At 48.6% G+C, this 17786-nt stretch overlaps 1 protein-coding gene across 1 annotated transcript in view; it reads left to right on the top strand.

Moving 5' to 3' along the window:
- Positions 1-17786, top strand: part of Ctnnbl1 (catenin beta like 1) — a 162901-nt gene that overhangs the window by 130383 nt on the left and 14732 nt on the right. Inside the window, exons 12-13 of the mRNA XM_038330304.1 lie at positions 10403-10500; positions 12691-12771. Coding sequence (XP_038186232.1) covers positions 10403-10500; positions 12691-12771 — 179 coding nt within the window. The remainder of the gene's footprint in view (positions 1-10402; positions 10501-12690; positions 12772-17786) is intronic.

Genomic DNA, 17786 nt, shown 5'->3' with positions numbered 1-17786 from the left:
ATCTGACTGGCATCAGTATTCAGCTGGAGGGACTGAGCACACACGTGTAACTCTGTATGGGTTGCCACATCCCTGACTAGGCAGATGTCCATTATTGTGAAATGTAAGAAGAGAACAAAATTAATAGTAAAGGCACAAGCGTGTAATACTGTGGCTTGATTTGACAGGGCCTCCTGCTACTTCAGCTGCCAGTGCCGGCCATGCGGCAGATTAATCTGTATTCCAGCACACTACTGCTAAGGCTGGGATCGATCTAATTAGGGTATTTTGAACATCCTGTTTGCATCTAGAATCTAACCAGAAACCAGGATGTCTGTCCATCTGGGTAGCTGAAGGGAGGTAGGCAGTGGGTTCGGTACTAAAACTGGATAGTGTAATTTTAGAGTATGAAAACAGCACCGTGTTTGGTTTCCTTAGAACAAAGGCGCTGAAGCCTTGGGTGCTGAGTGGAAACAAAGGCAGTGCTGCAGCGTGGCCTTGAATTTTAAAGTAGCCCTCTCCATCTGACCCGAATATGGGCCTGATGTGTGAAATACAGGAGCACTTCCATCCTGCTAGAACCCTGGCTGACCCTTGTGTGTCTGTCTTTAGCCAGCTATTTGGGCTGTTGGAAGGCAGGCGGAGGTTCTGAGGCTGCAGTGGCCAGCCAAGCCTGGCAGGATGGACGATGGCTCAGCAGGTAAAGGTGCTTGCTGCCAGCCTGAGTTTGATTCCTGGGGCCCACATGGTAGAAGGAGAAAGCCAGCTCCTCTGACCTCCACATGCACCGCAGCACATGTAGATACACATGTATGCACACACACAGTCATCCGGATGCAAGGAGCTTTGTATTTATTCATAGTCTCGCATCCAAGTTGATTCCTGCCCTGCCCCTGCCTTCTTTCTCCCTTGACCTTCTGCTTACTTGCCACACTGATCTCTTCTGTTTCTGTGCACCCTGTGCCTGTTCAGGTCCTCGGCTTCGCTCGGCTCCTCGGAGCACCCTCACTCATGCTGCTCTTCCCACCTGTGTTCTGCCCGCTCTGCTCTGAATGCGATTGTACTTATTTTTTGTTTTTCAGTGGCTTTATCAAAGACATATTACACCTTAGGTGGAGTAGAGCTTGGTATTTGGGTGTATATGGATTCTGGGTATGATGTCACGTTGTTACCAGTATGCCCAGTGCCCATTGGTTGCCATCATTTCTGTTGTCTGTCATGTCATTCAGAGGCATCTGGAGGGCAGGATCGGTGTATGTCACTTCTGTCCCCAGACATTACCTGACATATGATAGAATTCCTGTGCCTGCTTGAACCTGGGGTTCTCCTCTTGTGACCAGCTCTGTTGCCAGAGCCTCTTCTTCCTTTCTGGTGATTGTAAGCCTGCCCTGCCATTCACACTGAAACTTATCAGAGATCCTAGCAGCACCCTCCTGGGATTGGGCGGCACAGGAGGAGTCAGAGGACATTGTGGTTAGGAACTGTTGTGCACCTCATCGCCCCTCCCTCATTACAGCAGACCTTTTACTGTGAGGAATATCCCACTCATCACTGACTTCAGGAGTGTGCCCAGTCTGTGCTTCAGAAACTAGATGTGCCTGTTCAGACTCCTGGCTTCTGCCAGCCTACCAACATTACTTTAAACACCAGTGAGCTCAAGCTGTCTGTTTGCAGTAGAACACATCCAACCCTGCTCTCTAGGTGTCAGAAGAGGTCTTCTCCTCCAGTCCCAGTTCTGACCCTCTGCTCTTCCACCCTCTCTTTTCCGCTCCTCCTCATGTCCCCTGTGTCCCCTGCATGCCACTTAGTAGTGTTCTCTGATGCTACTCCCCAGCCTTGTTCATAGGACAGCAAGCTGCCCCATAGCCAACTCTTCCATCTCTGTGATCTGCTGCCGCTGTGTGCCTGGCACACAGAAGCTGTCAGAATGCTTTATGCCCTATCATTGACCTGAAGTTGTGCAACTCCAGAATGAGAAGCTATGCTTTATAGTTTGGCAAATTACGTATTCTCTTTTCAATAAATGGTTATTATGGCTAAATATGCTCATTTTTATTGAAAGGTAAGCCTGCCTGCTGAGATGTGCTGTGTCCTTCAGCTCCCTGTAAACAGCTACGCCTGCCTCAGAGATGTCTGCAGGTCCCCAGATTTGTGGATTTTATAAACAATCACAACCAGTACTTTGTTTTAATCTATTGTGGGATTAAAGGACAAGAGTGAGGTTAGCCTTGCTCCATTTTAGTGTTAGAAAGGTTTTTTTCTCACCAGGACCCAGGCAGGCAAAGACACTGCAGGAACTGTGGGCCCAGAACAGTGCTCAAGGAGAGAACTGAGCTCTCGGCGGGTGCACAGGCCAGAGACTCCTACAGTGCTGTTTGTGGTGGCGTGGCACAGCTCAGTTTGCCGTCTGGTGAGTGGTACTGTGCACATGTTTCCCTCGAGACAGCAGATCTAATTTTACAGACAAGAAAACCGAGGCAGATAAACCACCAGTCTGCGGTATAATAGGGAATGCAGAGGACAGGATTTGAACCCAAGTCTGGTGAATTCACTGTCCTCATCTGGAGCAGACCCCAGTTCGAGTGAGTTCTCTGTACTTGTTTCATTCTCTGCAGGAGATCTAGTATCCTTCCTTATGAGCAGGCCGACCTGAAGGCAAGTAGCTCCTCTCATGGAGTGAGTTGCTGCTAACCAAACGCATGTTGGGGCTTGGACCTCACTTATTTTTAAGAAACACTGATTCCTTCGATTCTATGCAGTGATGTGCACTAGGAGGCTACTTGAAGTGCTGTTCTAGAAAGACCTGCTTGGGGTAAGAAGCAAGGATTCTTAACTAAGGGACCATCGCTAAGAGATGGGGACACTCAGAACGTCCAGGCAGAAGTATTCCTCGGATTCTCCAGTGTCCTGATTTGGAGGGAGGGAGGATTGTAGATTTTAGATTCCCGTGCCCCTTTCCGAATGTGTTTTACCTGAGGCAAGTCATACCCTTCCCTAGACCATCGTTTCTATATGCAGAACCCCATGGGCGCGAGAGCTCTCGCTCCTTCCAGCTCTGAAAAAAATCATACACCTCTAACTGCCCTGGAAAATCAAACTTTAGCCCTCTGCATAGATACATCTAGTTCATTGCTAATCGCCCTGGAGAGGCCCTGAGGAGAGTAAAGCTAGGGAAAGGATGGACCAGAGCCACCCCTCCAGGCAGTTTCAGTAATTAGTGTAGAGGCAGCCAGTTGTCTGTCTGTTGAGCAGGGTGCCCAGCAGGCAGGGAGTTACACGGGCACAGTATCAGTGCTGGCTTTGACATTCTACCAGGATGCCAAGATGCCCACCTCTCTCACTAGTGAATTGAAAACTAGATTTATCTGACCTTTCCCTTTGTGAATTCTAGGTGTAGGGTATATAGATGTGGTATGGTATGGTGTGTGGCACATGTATGTGGTGTGTTATATGTGTAGAGTGTGTGTGCGTGGTAGGGGATATGGCAGGTATGTCTGGTTTTCCTCTGCAGTGGCACTACCACATCCGCACGTCCACATTGACAGCTCCATAGCCATCCTTCACTTCCATTTTATCCTGTCGAAATGACAGAGCAGCTGAGCAGCGCTGGCCAGCAGATAAACCTGTTATCTCCTCTGCTCTCTGTGCCAGCAGCTCTCCCCATCTCCTTGGTGTATGAAAAATTGACACCACCTTGGGCTGAAATCTGTTCTTAGGGAAGCTACATTTATTAGTAGCTAATGAAACCTGTACACTAAAACTTGGGGTGGCTGGAGCGTTTCCCTGTGACATATGACAGGCCAGAGCTTACAGAGGTAGAAGGAGCATGGAGCTTCAGGATTGCTTGGCTATCAATCAGGCAGATGACAGCTTGCTTAGTGTACTATGCTGATGGTCAAGGTTTCTCCTGCCTAGACTAAGCAAGCTGTGGGCATGCATGCTAAGAGAATTTGGTGCCAAAAGTAATCCTTTCAAAGACCATATTTCCCTCCTTGAAACGTACTGCTCTGGATGCCCTCCCCAAACACCAGTAACCCCTGCCCTCTTGGTAAGGTATATAAAGAACACCCCCTTGGTACTTTCTCATCTGCCAGAATCAGCGGGATTTAAAGGGAAAATGACTGCAGAGTGAAGTTCTGGTTCGGTATTTGTGGAACTGTGTAAAACTCAGTCTCTTCTTTATTTAGACTCTGAAAGAAATTGCTCTGGAAAGACTAATTCAGTAACGCAGGGAAGGCGGGTGTTATTCATGCCTTCCTCCATATGGCCTTTTGCTTCATGTTAGCCTCATTAAAACTGTGGGTTTTCGTAAATCCACGGTTACATGGTGCCTGTCTTGTGGGTACAGTGAGACCCTGTGGGGCCTGTTTTCAGGCTGATCTGGTTTCTGGCCCCTCTTGTTCTTCTTTAACAGCCAGGGGGTTGGTTTTTGTTTATGGGAAACATAGCAGCGAGGAAAGGGTTGCCGTTTGGAGTCAGAGAACATGGATTCTGCTTTTTCAAGCATGGGATCACAAATTAACCTCTCCAAGCCTTCAATTCCAGATTAATAAGACTGAGATAAAAGCGGTTCCTTTCTCATAGCTTGGCCGTGAGTGGATAAAATAGTGTGCTGCCATACGTGCGCGACGAATGGTGACGAGGTGCCATGCCTGCTTCAAATAGGATTGGGGAGAGAGGGTACTGAGAGCCAAGCCCATGGCCTCATGCATGGTGCATAAGCATTCTGCCAACTGAGCTGTGCATCTAGCCCTCAAATAGGCATCTGAAGCAGCTTTAGAGCAAAACAGTAGGCTGGTGCTAAATCTGACTTTGAGTAAGAACTTCCAAAAGACAGATGGCAAACTAAGGAAAATATTCAAAACATACACAAAGAAGGTAGTTTCCTTAACCTACAAGGATCCCTTAGAAATCAGTATTAAGAAAACTAAGTTCACAGGAGAAGCCATGCAAATGTTAGTAAGCATGGTGTGATGAGTAAATCATGTTACCGTGACTATGCTAAAGGAACCTGGTAGCTGAGTGTGCCTATGAGGGTGTTTCTGGGACAGATTAGCATTCAGATCAGATAGCTGAGTAAAGATCATCCTCCCAGTGTGGGTGGGCACCACCCCATCTATTGAGAGTTCCAAATATAGTAAGAAGGAGGAGGGGCCAGACAGCCCTCAGATATGGTTCTCAGCCCTCCAGACAAAGATTGGGGCTTAGTGTATTCGGCCTAAGCCTCGGGCCTTTGGGTTTACCTTGGAACTGCTCCTCTGGTTTCCCTAGGTCTTCAGCTTGCAGGTGCGTCTCCATAGGCACCAAACAGCAAACCCTCACCACAGACCTCTGTATTGTAGGGTATCCTGCAGTACCCTGTGTCTGGGGAACCCAGTTCATGCACATAGGAAAAGAATGTTGGACAGGCACATGCTAATCAGGCGGCAGTCTGGTTCTACCTGTCTGGTTGTTGTCATTTCTCTTGGATGGTGTGCACTGTGAGGAAGGGTGTAGGGAGATGGATACTTAGCTACCCATCCTTTTTAGAGATTTTTATTTATTTCTTGTGCATACACACATGATGTGGGGGAGGGCACATGTGCCACAGCCAACACATATGTGGCGGTTAGGACAACTTTGTGAATCAGTTCTTCCTTCCCACCTTTATGTGGGTTCCAGGGATTGAATCATCTCTCCAGGTTTGCGTGGCCAGTGTTGTTTGATAGATTTTCTGTACCTGGATAATAGGTTTCTCCACTGATACAGTAAGCCAGATCAAGCCAAACTGAAAAAGTGTAACAACAGGTTTATTTGCACAGAGCAACTCCCAGACAGGTTTTCCAGTTCCAGAACTTGAGGCCAGAGAAGCCACATGCCCAAACTAAAGCAGGGAGATTTTATAGCCTGTCAGTGAGGGGTAATGATGTGTCTGCCACAGACTGGGTTTGTGCCCAAGTAGTCAAAAGCTGGAATGCTTAGGCGGGGACTTGGGCTGCTGGCAGCAACAGGGGAGGAAGTTTCAATAGTTGCCAGAAATTCGGACCTGGGCTTTTTGGCATCTTTTCTTCCTTGGGTTTGGTTTTTTTTGTTTGTTGTTTTTGTTTGTTTGTTTGTTTTAAAGATTTATTTATTTATGTATACAGTGTTCTGTCTGTATGCTTGCTGGCCAGATGAGGGCACCAGATCTCATTACAGATGGTTATGAGCCACCATGTGGTCGCTGGGAATTGAACTCAAGACCTCTGGAAGAGCAGTCAGTGCTCTTAACCTCTGAGCCATCTCTCGAGCCCCGAGGGCAGGGTTTGAAGAGAGGGACAGGAATGGGACTTTCCAGATCACACAGGAGTGAACTGGAGGTTCCATCAAACATTGTCTTTACCCATTGAGCCATCTCTCTGGCCCAAATGACATTAAACATTTTATATGTGATTTTCATGAGTCACGTATCTCATTATTAAGAATATGCCATAAGGAAAAACAACATAGAAAAGTATGCCAGAGTATGTGAATATTGTTGCCCTTAATAACAAGAAAAAAAAAATCTCAAACTGGAAGCTGCCAAAAATACCCAGAATTGGCTCACTAGTTAAATTCAGTGGCATTCTATATACCCATTTAAAAAAGGAAGTATATTATATTTGGGAATATATATATATATGTATATATAAATTTTCTCTTGAGAATATACACAAGGTACTTTGTAGATTTTTCTTGGGAAGGCAAGATAGTGGAAGGAGAATGGGAAAAGAAAAATACCAGTATAGATACACATAAATAGTAAGTATATTTGTGTCCTCTGTAGTTTCATTTTTACCACATGCATCCATTGCATTCTGTTGGGACCAACAATAAAGCAATAAGGGATGCTGCTTCCTTTGGGTACTATGAATTCATCCTTCAGCTTCCTAATAGCCAAGATAGAGGGAACATTGGTAAGGAAAAACAAAAACAAAACAATTCATCAGGAAAGAGACATGTTCCTAGGGTTGGTCTGTAGGAGGAAATGTAGCTGCTGAGATGGGATTAAGCCTTGATGTGATCTTGTCTCTGCGGCCCACTCTAAAGTCACTAGTGGTCGTGGTTGGTCACTTCCCACAGCTGGTCTTCCATTCCCCACATGCACACGGTACTCCACCCAGGCCTTTATAGATTTGCTTCCCTGGCTTGGAATGTTCTTTCCTCTTCTACATGGTTACCAGGATTTAGGAATTTCAATTTTGTTTCTTCCAGTGGGAAGCATTAGGCAGATGTCCTCTGCTCCCAAGTGTCCCATACCTACCAAGTCACTGAGCCTGCACAGGGCACTATAATAGTTGATTTGTCCCCCCTGTCTGTAAGGAGCTCCTTCAGGTGGGAGTGCTGTGTTGTTTGGAGCTAAGTGGTGAGTGGTTGTCTGTCATCTGAAGGTAGGACTGTGCCTACCCCCTGCACCAGCTAGCTGTGGGCATGCTCCACTGTGCTCTGGGTCTGACTTTTTCCATCCATGCAGAGGAGGTTGTTTGGGATACTGGATGAGAACTAGCTGATGTTCGCTCTCCTCCTGCGGTTGTCAGATGCCTTATATGTATACACAGAGGCTGTTCCCAGCTGCCGTGCTAAGTGATTTCAAAGTTTCAGAGCTGAGTATGTGAGATTCACTGCATTCTTTATGGCTTCTCTCACACCTGTTCACCAGCTGAAGGGCTCAGAGCCCCAACCTGCTCGTTCAGCCTTGACTAGCAGAATTGTGGGTGTCCCACCCTCTACCTTCTGGCCTTTTCTTCCTGGCTCACCCAGAGGCCTTGCTTTCCCTGACTGTGCCTTCAGAGCTATCCCTGCTTATGCTACTGCTCTCTCCAGAGCAGAGCCCTGGTTGGTTGCCTGTAACCTGGTTCTTTCTGTTCCGCATACAAGGCCACATTCCTCTGAACCTGGACTGGGTGCTTTACCCAGAGGTATGAAGGCATTAAAAAGACATCCAGAACTCAGTAATGGTCTTCATACAGAGAGTCTGCTTCCTTCCCATTCATTCAGCAAGGCTTCCCAAAATACCTCCTGTATATATCAGGCTGGAATGGGGGTGGGGATGAGAGGTAAGCAGTGAACAAAGCAGACTGGAGCCCTTGCCTTCCAGCAACATATACTCTGATTTAAGGAGATGGTAAACAAAATCAGTAACACTCGGCGCTTACTGTGGAGAGAAGGAAGGCTTAATGAGATCTAGAACTGCCGAGTGGCAGCTTTGCATGTTCAAAGAGTGTGGGCAAGGGAGTCTACTGGAGAAGGCTGAGGCCCTTGAGTCTAAGCACTGGAGTGACTGCATTGGCCTTCGCCTGACTGTTGCTTCTTGAAGCAGGAGCACCCAGCAACAGAAGCAGCAGTCAGATGAAGGTCAGGAGCCATTGCTGAAGAAATAATATCCTTATGCCCTGTGAAGACCATGCTCAGGGACAAGGGTGAAAGCGAGGACACCTGTTCTCAGGCTGTGGCATGTTGTGGGCAGGGGTGAGAGTAATTCAGAGCAGAGTGGGGGACAGTGATGATGGTGTGGAGCTGGAGTCACATGAACGGTGCCTTCATGAAGGATCTGCTGTGGGGCTTGAGAACCTGGTCACCCTGAAGCGAATGAAGCAGGCTGGAGAGGGAGGGTAGGTCCTTGCCGTTAGCTGCTTACCCTGAACAGACCTGCCAGACAAGTATGTGGGAGAAGCAGTGACTGTATGACTCGAAAGGACATTCAGAGGACAGGTCTGGCTACAGGTTCAAGTTTGTGAGTCTTAGCGTGTAAATGGTTCCCAAAGACATGAGACACAATACAGGATGAACCCAGCTCTGCAGATATCTGAGAACAAAGGCTTCTGGCTTAAGTTGGGGACATGAGGGGATATAAGTAAAGGTGGACGCACCCAAGCCCAGGATGTCACAGCAGATGTGGGATGCTTCCCTGTGGCTCTTTGAAGTTCGCAGTCACAGAACTCAGAACTCTGGGTAGCACCTACATATGAAGGTGCTCTTCAGTTGTCAGATGTCATCTGTGTTGAGAAATTTTTCCCATTTTTTTAAAAAATTATTTTGTTATCTTATTTGTATGGGTGTTTTGCCTCCGTGTATTTCTGAGTAATGTGTATGTGTATGTGCCTGGTGCCTACAGAAGCCAGAAGAGGATGTCAGATCTCCTAGTACTGGAATTACAGGCGCTTGTGAGCTGCCATGTTGGTGTTAAGAGTTGAACCCAGCCCCTTAACCACTGACACATCCCTCCAACCCCTCTTTTTAGTGTGTATATGTGCATGTCTCCATGAGTGTATGCCAAGTATGTGTGGGTACTGGAGGTACAGGCAATTGTTAGCCATCCAGTGTGGCTGGGAACCAAACCTTGGTCTTCTGAAAGAGCAGTGAGCACTCTTAACCTCTGAGCCATCTCCCCAGCACCAACAATGTATTTCAGAATAAACTTTGTCATTTCCTTATGGGTAGGTATCTGTGACCTCCTATTCAAGGTCATTGCTGAAGGATTTTTAAAACTGTGGTGTGCGTGTGTGCAAGTGCACATGTGTAGAGCTGGAAGACAGCCTTGGGTGTGAGTCCTCACTTTCTACCTTGCTTGAGACAGGGCCTCTTGTTTGCTGGTGTATGTGCCAGGGAACCCTCCTCGTTGTTCCTGGGGCTTCTGTCTCGCTGTAGAAGCACCAGGGTTGCAGACGTGTTCTACCATGCCTGGCTTCTCTGTGGGTTCTGGGGATGTGAACTCAGGTCCTTATGCCTGCACAGCCATCCTTTACCCACAGAGCCATCTCTCAGGAATCTTTTATTGCTTAAAGAGAAAGCTGTCTTCAGAAGTGACGCCTGCGCCATAGCCTGCAGTTGTCTCCTTTGCAAGGCTGGGGTAGCGCTGTTTGAGGGAAGCCGCTGGGCTGCAGGGCTAAGGAGGCTGGCACAGTGGGAAGTGCTTACCTCCCAGCCCCCCTCAACATCAAGTGGGGGGTCAGCTCAGCAGAGTTTGGACACTATCACACTTTGTATTTCCTTCCAGGGCAGTTGCCAGGGAAAGTTGCAAGGCAATTTGAGAAGTGACAGATGTTTCTCATTCATCCTTCACTCATGTCCTGGCTGGTGTTTGTATTCTGTTCACAGGGCCTTTCTCTAAGTGGGGGATTAGTTTGAAATTCTGTTGTGGACAATACAAGTCAATTAATTCCAGGCAAGATAGAAATTCTCACCTCCCTTTGGTCTCCTTGCTCACTCTGTCCTTGAGGATGTCATCTCTTCTGACTGTATATCTGTGTGGCGTGCCCAGATAAATTTAGTTTTCTGATGACACCATTGAGGTTCTTGTCTTATTAATCAATAGTCTCAGTCATTGACGCCTCCTTTCTCCTCCTCTGACAGAGCAGACTGGTCTGAAAAGGTAATAATTACTGCTGTGATCTCAGCGTGTTCTCTTCTTTCCTTCCCACCCCAGAGCATGTCTGTTCGATCCTGGCTTCCCTCCTACGCAACCTGAGAGGGCAGCAGCGGACCCGGCTTCTGAATAAATTTACCGAGAATGACAGCGAGAAGGTGGGTAACTGTGACCATGAAGGTAGGGGCAGGACCAGAGTGCTGGGGAGACAGCTCCTCACCTGCGGGGTGCGGAGGCCAGTGCTTCTCCCCTGCAGTATCTTCTCCAGCATCTGAGTCTGTTGCTTTGTGTCTTGAAGGTTCCAGAGTTTGCAGTCTTGTGTTCAGATGTGCTTCCGCTCGAATGCTAGTGCCTCCTGGGGTGGCAGCAGTGGACACTGGGGGATTTCAGACCTGGCAGAGGAGAGTATAAGAGGGTTTAGGTTAGGGTGTGGTGGGGCGATAGCATAGCCAGGTGACTGAGAACATGCTTTGGAGCAAGAGGTCTGTAGTTAACGCTATTTTGCTGCTTTCTAGATATGTGGGCTACAGACATGGCTCAGGCACTTGGCATGCAATCACAGAGACCAGAGTTTAGAAACCCAGAGCCCATGTAAAATCTGGACAGGTGTGGCAGCCACCCTGATCCCAGCATGCGGAAGGCAAAGCCCAGGGATCCCTGGGGCAAGCTGGCTGACAGCTAGTCTAGCTGGGTCCTTGAGCGCTGGCTCAGCAAGAGACTTTGCCCCAGTAAGCAAAGTGGAGCACAAGCAAGGAGCACACCTGCCTCAACCGCAGACCTCTGCATGCACACGCGTGTGCAAGAAAGAAAAGGTGTGTGCCACTCTAGAAGACTCAGCGGTGGGTGGGGGTGCGTGGATTCGATGAGCTCTCACTAGGTGGTGAGGAAAGAAGGGTCTTGAAGGAAATGCTGAGCAGCTCCGGTGGCGATCACTACGCTGTGTGAGACCGGACAGCATTTTGTGTCGTCATCACGCCTCCCAAACCAAAAGAACTGAACAGTAACAGTAGCTAGCGGTTGCTGAATGACTGCTGGGGCATGGGGAACAAGGCGCCACCTTCACTGTGCTGTGCAGAAGCTGCAGTTTATCCTAGTGCTCATGTCGCCCACGTTTTCAGTAGGAAACTGAAGCTTAGAGGCATCAAGGGAATTGCCCAAGATCATGCACTAATACCCAGAGCTGGGCTTGAACCCAGTTTGCTGAGTACAGGAGCCGGTGCCTCTGTCTACACTGTGTATAATAAGCAGTTCCAGAGGAGAAGGTGGCTCAGAGTCCCCGTTTTAACACATAATAATTACATTCCTGCTTGTACCCAAGGTAGGGCTGGGGCACAGCCTTCAGAGGGTCCTGCTCTGCCCCTTTGAGCTGTTTGTGCTGCCCAGTAGCAATGTTCCACAGCACAGAGCATCTCAGCAGTCACGCTGTGACATCATTTGATGCTCTGTGCTCCAATTTCCACACCTTTGTAGTAGGAGTGACATCACGTCCTTGCTACCTGATATACTTTTTCATGGTAAAGGAAATTCTGGATATGTGAAGGGAAATGCATTAAGTCACCAAGTCGCAATCAGCTGCCAAGCATTGGGGCTTGGGTGCGATTTGCCTGGACCGTTTGCAGCTATGTTGGAGCAACATGATATCAGTTCCAGTGCAGAAAAAGACTGCTTGCCAGCAGCTGTGGTGGCGCCAGCCTGGCGGGCAGGTCAGAGGTCTGGCAGCATCAAGGCAGCACTCTTCTGTCCTTTGAAGGCCTTGGGGAAAGTGAACCTTTCCAAACCCATTTGCTGTCCCCAGGCCATGTTCCAGGATGGCTTTGCTAAGCTGAAAACTGACTCAAGTTATTTCTGAACAGAAGTCAAAGTCTTTTTTTCAGGTTGCTGAAGGAGTTTTTCTGGCTCTCTCTTTTGACTCAAAAGCAACTAAAAAGATTTTACTCTGGCTTTTTTTTTTTTAAGATCAGCTCTGGGGCAGAATCTAAACATGAAAGGTTTCAGATGGAGAAAAGAAATCTAAGTTCTAAGTGAATATCAAGTATGTAACTTCAAGTGCCTTGGCTTTGCAAGGAGGGACTCAAATGTTTATTTATTTATTTGTTTGTTGCTAACACTTGAATTCCCTGGAGTCCTAGAGGGGCTAACACTCTTCCTTTGAGCAGTGGACGTGTGTTCAAGCTGGTGCAAGCTGGGTGCTATTCTCACCAGCACCCTGTTCTGTTCTAGGTGTGTCCCTGATGTCCATCCCCCATATCAGAGGTAGAAGGGTGGGTCTCCCTTTGCAGGCAACGACAGTGAAGTGTGGGGGGGGGGGTGCTTTTCCTTTCTCACTCCTGCCCGTGGTTCTCTTTCAGGTTGACAGGCTAATGGAGCTGCATTTTAAATATCTGGGTGCAATGCAAGTGGCCGACAAGAAGATTGAAGGGGAGAAACATGTATGTATCCCTGCCCACTTCTTGCAAATTCCTGACACACTCCATATGGTCCCTTGTGTGCCTTCTCTCTCTGTACAGGACAGGTAGACCAAAGGTGCCTCTACAGCCATGGGCCACCCAACATGTCTTCAGGGCAGACCGGAAGGCCACTGTTGTGTACTTATGTATTAGTTGCTGCTATTATTGTTTTGATCAAATACTAGACAAGTTAAGGGAAGAGGAGTTGGTTTGGGCTCACAGTTTATGGCTGCACAGTCTATCAGTCTGTAGGCATGGCAACAGAAGCATGAGGCAGCCAGTCACAAAGCAGGAAGAGGCGAATACTGGTGCTTGGCTCGCTTTCTTTTCTTTATTCAGCCCGGGACCCCAGTCCATGGGATGGCGCTGGGTAGGCCTTCCTTCTAAAAACACCTTCATATTCATACCTGGTGTGCATTTCCCCAGAGGCTCTAAACCTAGTTAACAGTCACGGTGTAACGCCCTTCTGCAAGTGGGGAGCTTTTAGGAGTTTGGGACAAGACCCTAGGCAAGCACAACTCTCAAAAGTACCCAAGTACAGTGCCAGGATTTGGTACCATAGTGACCAAGTTGTTGGCTGCCATTGTGTTGAAGAAGTGGGGGGCGGGGGGAGGGGGATTCTAAGAAAGGAATCCCAGGGGAGGAGAGCAGGAGGAAGCTGAGAAGTTAGTAGATCAAGCTTTACATTTGCAGACGGTCCAGGGAATAAAGGCTCCATCTCTGTGGCCAGGCCAAGCCCTAGACTGTCATGGCTGGCCGTCTTCTGCTTCTACAGCTTGCTGAGGGCTATGGGCCTGGCTGGCTTTCCTATTCTTCTGTCAGGTGTCCCCCAAGCTTCTCCCCTGCCTCCATACCATTCCATCTGCAGCCCTGTGGCTTACTCAGCTCACATCTTAATCAAGGCAGGTTGTCACATTCGCTGATTGTCCAGTCTGTCTTCTGTCCTGCAGACACTCCCAGGGTGCAGCCATAGTACAGTGTGATCGCTTCCCTGCTTCCTGCTGTCTGCAGGAGCCCTGAGTTTCCTTGTGATCCTGATTTTCTGGCTCTCTCAGTTCTCGCCTTGGAGGGGCATTTGAGGCTTTGGAGCCTCTCTAGCAGGAGTGTTTCGGCACCCACCCCAGCAGTCGGCAGAGCTGATCATCCACTCTGCACAGCTAGGCTGGAACTGGGGAATCCGGATGTGGGACCCTGAGACCTGTTTCTTTGCCATTTTCTGCCCAGCGCTCCCACTCTGCCATAAAACACACCCCACCCAGGCAGGCCAGTAGACCATAACTATTTCTCACTCTGTGAGTTCCCTGTGATCTCTAAGCCTGGTAAGTGCTCAGGTGTTTTGCTGATTGATTGAATTGATTGATAGGCACTTTCTTCTTTCACATAGAGATCCAGCTGCAAGATAAAGGCAGGGACTCTAAATGCTGAGCTGGGCTTAGACACCCAGGCCCGCTCCTCAGCCCGATCCTTCGTCTCACCTGGTACTTGAGGAACACTGAGTGACTGGCAGGGCGTCATAGTAAGGAAGCCTTTCCTTGTGGACACACATGTCGGTTCTCTAGCTCTGTGTGGGAATAGCCGTGACACCGCCCCTGAGAGAACCTGCTGGAGCAGGTTTTAAGTGGCAGAAGAAAGCCTGCCAGGCAGACTCGCCACTTTTAACCGGCCATGACTCGCGCTGATCCTCTCATGGCCCCACCACCTTAATGCTTCTCTCAGCTCAGTGGGCCATCCTTTGCTAACTGCTGTCTTGACAATGGGATGGATTAAAAACCTAAGGAGAAGACCTGAGGATGCAGCTCAGTGGGTGGAGTGCTTGCATGCACAAAACCGTGGGGTCAATCCCCAGCACCGTGTAAACTGGGTGTGGTGACATTTTCATTTAATCCCAGCACTTGCATGGTGGATGCAGAAAGACAAGAAGTTCAGGGTCATCCTCAACTACATATTGAGTCTGAGGCTAGCCTGGGCTACATGACTCCCCGTCTCAAGCAAACAAGAACAAAAACTACCTGAGAGGAAGGAGTTGTCCTCTGGGGAGGGGAGAAGATAGGAGAGGCCAGGCCTAGTAGAAAGTGACACATGCCTGTGGGGAATCAGGCCTGGGTTTCACACCAGCTCCGCTACTTCTAGCTAACTTATCCTCTCTACGTAAATGAGAGTAGCTGCTCCTTTCAGTGACTGAAAACCGAGTATAAGCGTTTGCAAAGTCTCTGACTCACTGAGTAGAAGCCGCTGCCGTGTGGCCCGTCATCCACTGGATTTCTGTGTCACTTCAGCAAGCCAGTAGTCCTTTCCCTGAGCACCCTTCCTGCCTGCTGTCCCAGAGGAGCCACCTCAGCAGAATGGTTGTGCTGGCACAACCAGGTGCTTTGTGTGAGGTGGAGCATAGACACACCAAGGAAGACCAGTAGGCAGTTGGGCACTGGGAGCAGCTTGCATGCCGCTGTTAGGGTCCTTGGCGTGCTTCCCAAGATTATCCATTATGTGCATTGAAGAGGGTGTGAAATTGATTAGCACTGATGGAGAGTGACGGCTGCAGCCGCTCCCCCAGCCTCCAGCAGGCTGCTGTGTGCCATAGACTCGGGCCCTGCCATTCATTGACAAACATCTGTCTCCTTGGTGCCAAGGCCGTTTTGCTGGGCACTGGCAAACATTCCAAGGCCATTAGTGCTCAGCAGCCTCGTGCTGCTCCAAAAGCCAAGGCAGGCGAGGCATATTCATGAGTGGTGTTCACTGCCAGCACTTGGGCTCTGTCTTGGCAGATGAAGCCGCCTCGTGGGTGTCATGTCACAGAGCCACACAACCTCCTTTTCACCCCTTCCTCCTGCTGTCCTCTCTCTTAGGTCATAAACAGTTGGTCTCCCTACTCCCATTACAGATGTCCTACCACCGTGGGAACTCTACAATACTGCTGATGTGAGCACTGTTTCTAAGGCATTTGGATGACAGTGATCCTCAGATTAGTAAGGAATGAATGTCTCTCATTCTTCACCAGCCTGCAAAGATACCCACTCTAGATGACAGAATCAGATGTTAGCTTTTCAGTGTCTCTCAGCCACCTTTCCCTGTAAACCTTTTTTCTGAGTGCAATGCACTTGTGTGTGGTTTGCACTTGACCGAGATTCAATGGAGAGAATCCAGTCATTGGTAAATGTTGATTAGACTCCTGTTCTGGGCCAGGCACTGGACCAGGCACTGGCCAAGGGCAAGAGGCCCAAGTGCCCATTAAAGACCCAGGAGTGGTGTGCTGCTGGGGAGGGCTAGAGGTCCAGGGGCGGCTAGAGTCACCTTAGCCACTCTGTAATTCTTCCACGTGCACACCAGGTAGGGGTGGGGTGTTTGCAGTCTGCTGCCAGATCCTGGGACAGGAGGGCGAGAGCCAGGGAGTTGGGCTCAGTGCCAGGCCGCTCCCTGGCTCCCGGACTCCCTGGCTCCCTGGCTCCCTGACTCCCTGGCTCCCTGGCTCCCTGGCTCCCTGGCTTTGGACACATAACTATACTGCCCCAGCCTGTTTTTTTTCCCTTAGTGGCCTTTTATTTTTAAGGTATTTCAATTTTTTTTCTTGGAAATTTTAAAAGTAATGTCAAGTAGAAAAGCCGTAGCTGTGCCCAGCACCTAGGAGGAGGCAGGTAACCTTTTGTTTCCTTTTCTCTGGGAGAAACCCTATTAACTTCCAGTTTGGTCTGACAGTAATCCCTTTCTCTGCCTCCCCACTTGCAGTCTTGCCCTCCTGCATGGGTCTTACAGCTAGTGCCACATGCAAGGGCAGAGCTCATTGGCTATGAGCCCTTCTCGAAGGGCATGGTCCCTGGTGCAGAGCCCTGCCCCCATAGCTGGTAGGGAGTGTGCTTGTCAGCTTCCTCTGCGCCTATGATCTGTTCTGAAGATTTGCGCCCTGATGCTGAGCCTGATAAAGGACCACTGCCCTTCGGTGTTGAGGACGGATGGTGCTCCATACCTCAGTTGTTCTATAACTTTCATTTTTGCCCCTAATGTTTAATTTTAAAAAAAAAAAAATCCAGCCAGGAGTGGTGGCACATACCTTTAGCCCAGGACTTTTGGAGGCAGAGACAGGCAGATCTCTGAGTTCGAGGCCCGCGTGGTCTATAGAGATTTTACACAAACAAGGTTTTTACACAGAGAAACCCTGTCTCAAAAAAACAAATATAAAATCAAATAAATTTTTAAAAATTTACCCCACTATTGAAAGTACACACATGTAGATTCAGCTGTAACTGCAGCAGTACTGTAGGGTTTTGTTGGGGGTAGCATTTGTGTTGTTTGGTTGGAGGTAGCATTTGTGTTGCTTGGTTGGGGGTAGCATTTGTGTTGTTTTGTTGGTGGTAGTATTTGTGTTGTTTGGTTGGAGGTAGCATTTGTGTTGCTTGGTTGGGGGTAGCATTTGTGTTGTTTGGTTGGTGGTAGCATTTGTGTTGTTTGGTTAGGGATAGCATTTGTGTTGTTTGGTTGATGGTAGCATTTGTATTGCTTGGTTGGTGGTAGCATTTGTGTTGTTTTGTTGCTTACAATGCTAGAAATGGAAGCCAGGGCCTTGTACCTGCTGTGCAAACGCTCTCCTGTGGAGCAATATCCCTAGTCCTACAGATGTATGCAACTAAAGAAATCCATGTGTGCTCAGAAGCATGATTGGACTCTTCCAGCTCCAGGTCATTTTATGCATTTTCAGTTCATATTTTATAACTACAGCAGTGTGTAACTAGAGGAGAGTGCCATCCATGCCTTGGGCTGGTGCCCAATGTGTTCAGGCTGTAGTCAGTGTCCTTGAGATCCAGAGTGAAGTTGGACATACCCCAGGGGCTCCTGGTTAACAGGATCTGAACTTTTAAAGGCCATGTAATGCTTCCAACTCTCCTAGCAAGCAGCAGCCCTCGTGATCAGTAAATATCCAGGGTGCTTGTCTCAGCAGATTTCACTGGGCTCCCCAAACAGGCTGAAGCCCAGAAAAGACCAAGATCCCTGTGGGTTCAATGTGCAGA

Source organism: Arvicola amphibius, chromosome 5 (assembly GCF_903992535.2).
Source record: "Arvicola amphibius chromosome 5, mArvAmp1.2, whole genome shotgun sequence".
In the NCBI taxonomy this organism is placed as follows: domain Eukaryota; kingdom Metazoa; phylum Chordata; class Mammalia; order Rodentia; family Cricetidae; genus Arvicola; species Arvicola amphibius.
The sequence above is the reverse complement of the archived record's forward strand: the minus strand, read 5'-3'. Positions and strand labels throughout refer to the sequence as shown.